Source organism: Corythoichthys intestinalis, chromosome 5, assembly GCF_030265065.1.
Source record: "Corythoichthys intestinalis isolate RoL2023-P3 chromosome 5, ASM3026506v1, whole genome shotgun sequence".
Lineage (NCBI taxonomy): Eukaryota > Metazoa > Chordata > Actinopteri > Syngnathiformes > Syngnathidae > Corythoichthys > Corythoichthys intestinalis.
The window spans coordinates 31,902,044-31,909,159 of record NC_080399.1 but is presented as its reverse complement, the minus strand read 5'-3'; the positions used below and the strand labels follow the sequence as shown (position 1 = coordinate 31,909,159).

Sequence of the window (7,116 nt, the reverse complement as noted above, 5' to 3'; positions counted from 1 at the left end):
TGCAACAAATAATTATGTTGCCATGGTTTCACTCATTTAAAGTGCATGATGTCCAAAATCAAGTCGCTGACTGGCCTGCAGAGAATCAAAAACACGACCTTGTACGCTTAAAAAAAAAAAAAAGACACCAGACGGAAAGTAAGAATAAGCCAAAGACATAACAATTATTAGAACAACTCATGATAAATACATTGTCATTGCACGTTGCCACAAATAATAAATTTCATCGATGGATTCTGTTTAAACAGAGTGTCACATAAATGCTGGACAGTACGTACATCTTTTCATAAAATAAATACCACAACAACAAATGAGTCTTTTCCTCACTGCGTGGAGTGGAAGGTTCCACCTTGAGTGGTTCGTCACGGTGGCAGCAGAGGAGACTTGAAGGTGCACGACCCCGTGCAGTGGCGAGGCGTTAACATCTTGCAGGAGAAATGGTGCAAGGCGTCGTGAGCTTCTAAGAGGAACGACAGACAACAATCAACCGTATCCGTACAGCAGTGTATCTGTGTCTAAATATAAAATTAAATCGATAACTATCTTAACGCAAGTAAGGACACCCCTCGACTGGATTATTTTATTTTTCTCACCTCTGACGATATGCAGCTGCTGGACCATCTCTTCTCTGTATGACAATTCTCTTTTCATTTGATCCTGGAAGTTATCTAAAGACGCAGAATTGGGGCGGAAAATGCACATTGTTTTTGAGCCAAAAGAGGGCGCCGTTTGAAGAGGAAGCAACACAACACCAAAATGAAATATGGCGGAAAACACAGACAAGACTGAAAAAGCAGTTTCTGCTCTTGCTCCCCTATGTAAAATAAACTGCTGTATTTCAAGCCAAAAGAACTGCTGTGTTTGGTAGAACAATATGTCTATATGCTGCAACAGCAGATTCATGGCGAATTAAGCCTCCGAACTATTTGTAATTTGTCCCGTTTACCCCGGAAACCCCCGTTTACAGACGTCGCGCAACCGCTTTTGGTTCAACCTAGCCATAAAAAGAAGGTAAGTAATCGTATTTATTATTTGAGATGTCTGTCAATTTTAGCTTAGAGTCATTAATCGATGTCTAATATTTAGTTTTAAAAAAAAAAACAAGTTTAAAAAATTATTCGCTCGCATTTTTTAAACTTTTAAACAAATTATGTCACAATGAAAAAATAGGCGTCTGTAAAAAAGACACGGATATCTACCTTATAACTATCGTTTAATTGTATTTTTTCGTTACTGTCGCATTTCCCCCAATATGTTAGATGATAAATAATTGATCCAAACAAAGAAAAGAAAAGAAAAAAAAAACGTGTAAAAAGGGTAAATATATGAAAAAGAAATTCTTGACCACTCCTGTATGTCTGCGATTTCTGCATCGCGACCCTTGTTATATTACCATGTTTCACCCATAAAATCCCCCAAAAATCCAGCTCTGGCCATTCACATCTGTGTCTTGACACTCAGTGATACATGCTACATGGAGTTTTTGGGTCGAAACAAGGTAAGTACGCGATAATATCTCGTTAAAGTTATGGAGTCTGTAATTCTGCTCTCGCGTGCTCTCACCTCCAGATAGGGTTTTGCTGTTTAAAAAAAAAAAAACATTTTTTATTTAAAAAATGCCCTCCTGTTCAAAATTTTTCTTCTCCCAGAAAATTGAGATTATAACATTTCCAATGATGTATCACACATGCATATCGGACAATTTTGAAATTTGGCCAAATTGGGATCTCGGAGCTCAGATTTCAAGTCACCTGAAAGTTTTCCGCCATACGATACGAATGATCCACCAAGATGCCATCAACTGAGTCTTCATAAATGATCAAAACAAAACAAAAAAAAAAGTTGTTTTTGGACATGGCAGGGATATTTACACATTTCTGCACTTAGAAAAAAAAAAAAAATTATTATTTCATTTGGTACTGCTGTTTTGGTTAGCTAAAGAGATCAAACAGGCTGAACTGTTAACATCCACTTGAGTGAGATGTAAGTTCATTTAAGAAATTAACCAATAGAAGGCAATGACATGAATGTTTAAATACTCAATGTAGTACCAAAGCTTTTTTATTTTTATTTTTTTTTTAAATTTAAGTTAATAAATAAAACCACTCAAATGAAACAATTCTAATTAAATAGTGAAACCTACCAGAATGTATTTTGATCAGTGGTGGGGGAAAAAACTGTAGCCGTTGGTGATTAGACTGGCTCTTGTCAAGATTGTAAAAATAAATAAATAATTGGAAAGTACAAGTGTTTTGGGTGAACATTTTATGTGATGTGATGGATGTAAAGAAATGTGGAGGTCAAACAGGACAAGTGTATAATACATGTTTGAATGTTGCGTTCGTGTATCAATTCCTGCTGCTGCACAAAGGTGAGTCGTTTAAAAGCTACAAAGACACACTGGTAATATCATCCATATCCATTTGAACAACGCCAAGCGACTCCTTCAGTCAATGCAGGTTAGCGAGGGTCTAGGGATACAATTGTGCACCCTTTTGAACCAACGGCTACTGCCTTTTACACCCATTCCTCATTCAAAATATCCACTCTTGGAGGGTGAAAAGAAGTCATAGAAATATAAGCACGGATATCCTGGTTGTAAGACGTACACTGTCCATATTTTTGGGCGCAATTGAATGAGCTGTGTGAATTACTATATAACATCATGTTATAAAATGTAAACCAAAAGGCACTGAATCATATATGTTTGACTCTCATTCCAAATATTAGAGAAGTAAATATTACCATGCGTTATTGCAGAGATATAAGGCAGCAAGAACTCTTAATAGTTGGGGGAGAAAAAAGAATGAAACAGAAATCAAACTTATAATGCCCTGCATTGGCCAGATATTTTGGGGTCTCACCTTTTAAATGTTGAAATTCACGCTCCAGTTTTTTTCTCAGCTCAACCTGCTCCAACAGTTGCTTCTGGAGTTCCTCTAAAACACACATGCGTAAATGCCAGATTTAAATTAGTTGATACTCACGTCACAAGGTACACAGTGCGACAATAGAACGCGACAAAAAACAACAAATACATAGTTACATAATTTTGTGTCAAATCATAAATCAGAATACAAACCATTTAATAGTTGCAAATTGCTTATCTTTTTGAAACACAACAGATCTTTTCCTTTTGACTTAACATAAACAGAGCAGAGTAGACGAAATTAAATATATTCAACATCAGAAATAAAGCAATACGAATTATAGTAACTGTTAAAATATTAAACAATTATCACTACATAATTAAAATGACTCTATACCTTTTGCCATATTCCGTATGCCTCTTTGTGGGTTCACAGCTGTTGCCGAGTCGTCATCTGAATTAACAACAATAAATATATAATTAAAATTATTGGCGAGAGAAAAGGGGTATCTGAATGCATAAAATGAAATTATTTCAAAATTCTCTCACGCATACCTTCATCCTGCTCTCGCTGGTTTTCGTCGCTGCTTTGTTCTAGTAAAGATTTGCTTTCCACTTCCTCCACTGTGGAAGACGGCTCCTCTTTGCTTGCACTTTCATCTTGGTGGAAAAGCACGCATTAAATAGTTGGGACCTATACATTTAATGTGTTCAATATATATTGACGAGAGTGATGTCCAACCATGAGTTGTCAGGCCTGCAGGTGGGTAGCTTGCAGGTCTGAAATGATATGGACTGCGCCCTTGTTGCAACTCGCTTCTTTCCTGCATGAAAACCTGAGTTTAAAGAAATGCAAATACTGTCATTAAAAGAGTTGAAAATAAGAGCGTTCATATGAGTGATGACACACACAAAATATATAAATACTTTTTTTTTTTTTTTTTTTTTTTTAAACTGAGTCACTCACTTGGCAAAACGGTGCAACAACGTGCGCATCTGTCAAGTGTTTGTTCTGGATATCTCTGTCACAGGACTGCGGGCCCACGCGTGGGTTGTCTTTCTGGGACTCGAGCGGATCCATTTCCTGTGCTGGTGCTCCCTTAGAGTCCGAGTCGCTAGGGGAAGCGCTGTGAGTGAGCCCCGGAGGGCTTCGGGGACACATCAAGGACAGGGGCCTGCAGGGTTCCTCGTCTTCTGGTGTTTTACTGGTTTCCACGTCAACGTCCGCTTCGCCCTCGCTGTCCACGCACGGAGACACGGAACGGTAGCTGGAGCTCTCGCTTAAAAAGTCCGGCGACAAGTAGCCGGTTCGAGTGTAGGCTCCTCTGCTGCCGTACAACTTGGCGATGCAGTCTGCGTCTTTAACCACGGGCCGGAAGGCAGACACGTAGCTGGCCTTCCGCGGGGCCATAGTGGCCCCCTCCAGCGGCCTCCCCTCATCCCCGGACTTGTCGTCCTCGTTCCGCGTGGACTGGGTGCTGGAGCAGCGGTCGTTGTCGGCCAGACTGTCTTTGGACGTGTCGGTGGACTCGGAAACGTCCACGTCGGCGTGTCTGTGGAGGGGTAGCAGCTCGGGTGGAGCTTTGTGGGGGGCTTGGGAGTAAGGAGGCATGGGGAGGGCACCCGCCGCGGGCCAGAACACCGGGAAGGACGGGTAGGCGCTGTCCTTGCCTGGCCACAGCACCCCCGGGAGACCCGCTTTGCTCTGCTCGCCCATGATGCCCTCGTCTTTTTTCGGGCACAGGCCGAACGCCGGAAAGCCGTACGGGTGCGGGAAGAGCGGCGGCGGGATTTTCTGCAGCATCCCGAAGCCTTTACTCGGAACCGGGATGACCGGGTAGCTGCGTGGGCCCACGCTCACGCGGTTGTCCTCACAGCTGAGGATCTTAGCGGGGATTTCGGGGGACTCTCGATGGAGACTCGGTGGACCGTGAGACTTGAGAGGAGAGCCCGACTCGGACCCGCAGCTCGGCAGCGTCCTCTTGCGACTGCCACCGTTGAACATGGCCTTCACGTCCTCCCACGCGTGTAAAATGTCCGTCTGGCTACTTTTATCGGTTAGTTTAAGGTGTCGCCTCCACGAGTTGAAATTAGCCGCGTCCGGCTGCGTGTATTTGGACTCCGGCGTGCGGTGCGAATGGAATATGAATTTATTTGGCGAGAAATACATGTTGCAGTAGGAGCACTTTATGCACTTGGCCCTGGAGCTGTTGTACCTGGCTGGAATGAAGCTGCCTCGGCTGCCCCACGCGCACTCGTGACACACATCGAAAGCGAAATTTTCTGGAAGTTTGGGAGGCGAGTGAGCCCCTAGAAAGGACTTGCACAGTCTCTCGGCCTCGCGTTTGGTGATCATGCCGCACCTCCGGGATGAGATGGGCATAGCGCCGGCCCTGCGAAGGATCTCCAGCTGGACCGGGGTGCACTGCACGCAGGTGATGCCCAGCGCCACGCGTCGGTTGTGGATCTCGTTATAACTGTAATTCTTCAACAAAGTGTTGGAGATCTGCGCTAGGCACAGCCTCTCCTGGCAGTCGATCACCAGGGAGACGATGGGTATTCCGTACAGCACCGTCTCGCCAACTTGGTTGGGCTTCAGGTTGTTGGAGGTGGAGTAGGAAAGTTCTTGCTTGGAGCCCGGCGAGGAACTGGAGTCGCGGCCCGCTGGAATGGGTTCCATTTTGGGGACGAATGGCAGCTGAGGTGACATTAGACAGTGACATGTAGAAAGAATGCTTGAAATAAATTAACACACCTTAATACAGTAAGTAAATTTGCAATCAACAATTAAAGAAGGTCCTATGAAAACTCACCTTCAATGCTGGTGCGGCGCCCCTAGCTCTCGCACGCGCGTGGAGGAGAGAGAAAAGAAGGAGTGTGTCGTATGCTGCTGGGGTGTTTACTTTAGTGATGGGACTGCCTCTCTCTCACTCGCTCCACTCCGCTTACTATACTCCCCTCCCACCATGTGTGAGCCGGTTTAGGTTACAGCAGAAGTGTGTTAAACTGACACACACGCCCCCCACACAAACACACCTGACTGAAAAATAATACACGATGTTGGTTTGTTGGACGCAATTAAGCCTGTATAGGGCAAGTGATATTTGGCAATTAAAAAACAAAAACAAAACAAAACATAACCATAGAAAACAACGTATAGAATTCACTCAATAAAACTGAAGTAAAAATTTACACTGTTTGATAGTGTCAATTTTACCCAATTTACTTTAAAAAATGGGTCCTAATTTGAGGTAACAATTTACACTCAGTTTGATAGTGTTAATTTTACCCAATTTACTTTAAAAAAGGGGTAAAATTTACACTATCAAACAGTGTAAATTGTTACTTCAATCTAAAAAAAACCACAACGTATAGAATTTACTTAATAAAATTGAGGAAACAATTTACACTCAGTTTGATAGTGATTATTCCCAATTTTGCAAGTAAATTAGGTACTATTTACACTATCAGACTGAGTGTAAATTGTTTCCTTAATTTTATTGAGTAAATTCTACGTTTTTTTTTTTTTTTTTTTTTTTTTTACAGTGTTAAGACCATGGTCTATGTACAGCACATGACCCAAAATGTGATGATTAAATATGTGGAGTCACTATCTCAACCAATTTATCTATTCATTGTAACTATTTTTTCTCCCTGAACCAATAGAGTAAAAATTAAAACCATAATAATTACACAATTATTGGAATAACAATATGAAAATACAAACACATTCAGTTATGGCCCCCAATTATATTCTAAAATCAATATACATATATATAAAACAGTATTTAATTCATTGCCTTCCACTGACAATCATACATGTCCATTAAATTAAAATTGGAGGACTGGCTGTGAATGTTCATCCTCATGCCATTTACGCTGCTAGATGCCCATCCCATTTTGACTGGGCGGGAAGGCACTGATCAGCCTCCAGCATGCAGTTAACATGGATTTGACGTCTGGCGCCGTCAAAGGTATCCATGACTTAAATGAGTCCCTGATATATAAAGGGTTAAACTAACGCCAAAAAAACCCCGACATAAAATAACACCACGTGTTAAGAAAAACACGGATATTGTTTTAATTTAAGTAATTTGCTGCAATTGACCATGACAACTCTCCAAGTCGAAGTGGATTGGACGTCTATCGCCGTAATTGGCAGCCAATGCGTGAACATGTTATTTTCTGATGAAATGTTTTTCGTGGAATGAAATATATTTTGAGACATAATATTATTGTGATTTTTA

The 7,116-nt window shown here is 41.7% G+C and overlaps 1 protein-coding gene across 2 annotated transcripts; it reads right to left on the bottom strand.

Annotated features, from left to right (window-relative positions):
* Positions 1–5,818, bottom strand: skor1b (SKI family transcriptional corepressor 1b). Of its 2 annotated transcripts, none has more exons than XM_057837209.1 (8): positions 5,683–5,818; positions 3,837–5,567; positions 3,612–3,705; positions 3,425–3,529; positions 3,267–3,323; positions 2,865–2,939; positions 594–668; positions 1–460 (listed from the first exon to the last, which is right to left on the bottom strand). In XM_057837209.1, the coding sequence occupies exons 2-8, from the start codon at positions 5,547–5,549 to the stop codon at positions 363–365; spliced, it is 2,217 nt and encodes a 738-aa protein (XP_057693192.1). In that variant the 5' UTR covers positions 5,550–5,567; positions 5,683–5,818; the 3' UTR covers positions 1–362. The 2 variants fall into 2 exon arrangements, with proteins under 2 accessions (XP_057693192.1, XP_057693193.1); XM_057837210.1 differs by having other exon boundaries at positions 1–457.
* Positions 5,819–7,116: the final 1,298 nt, after the last annotated feature.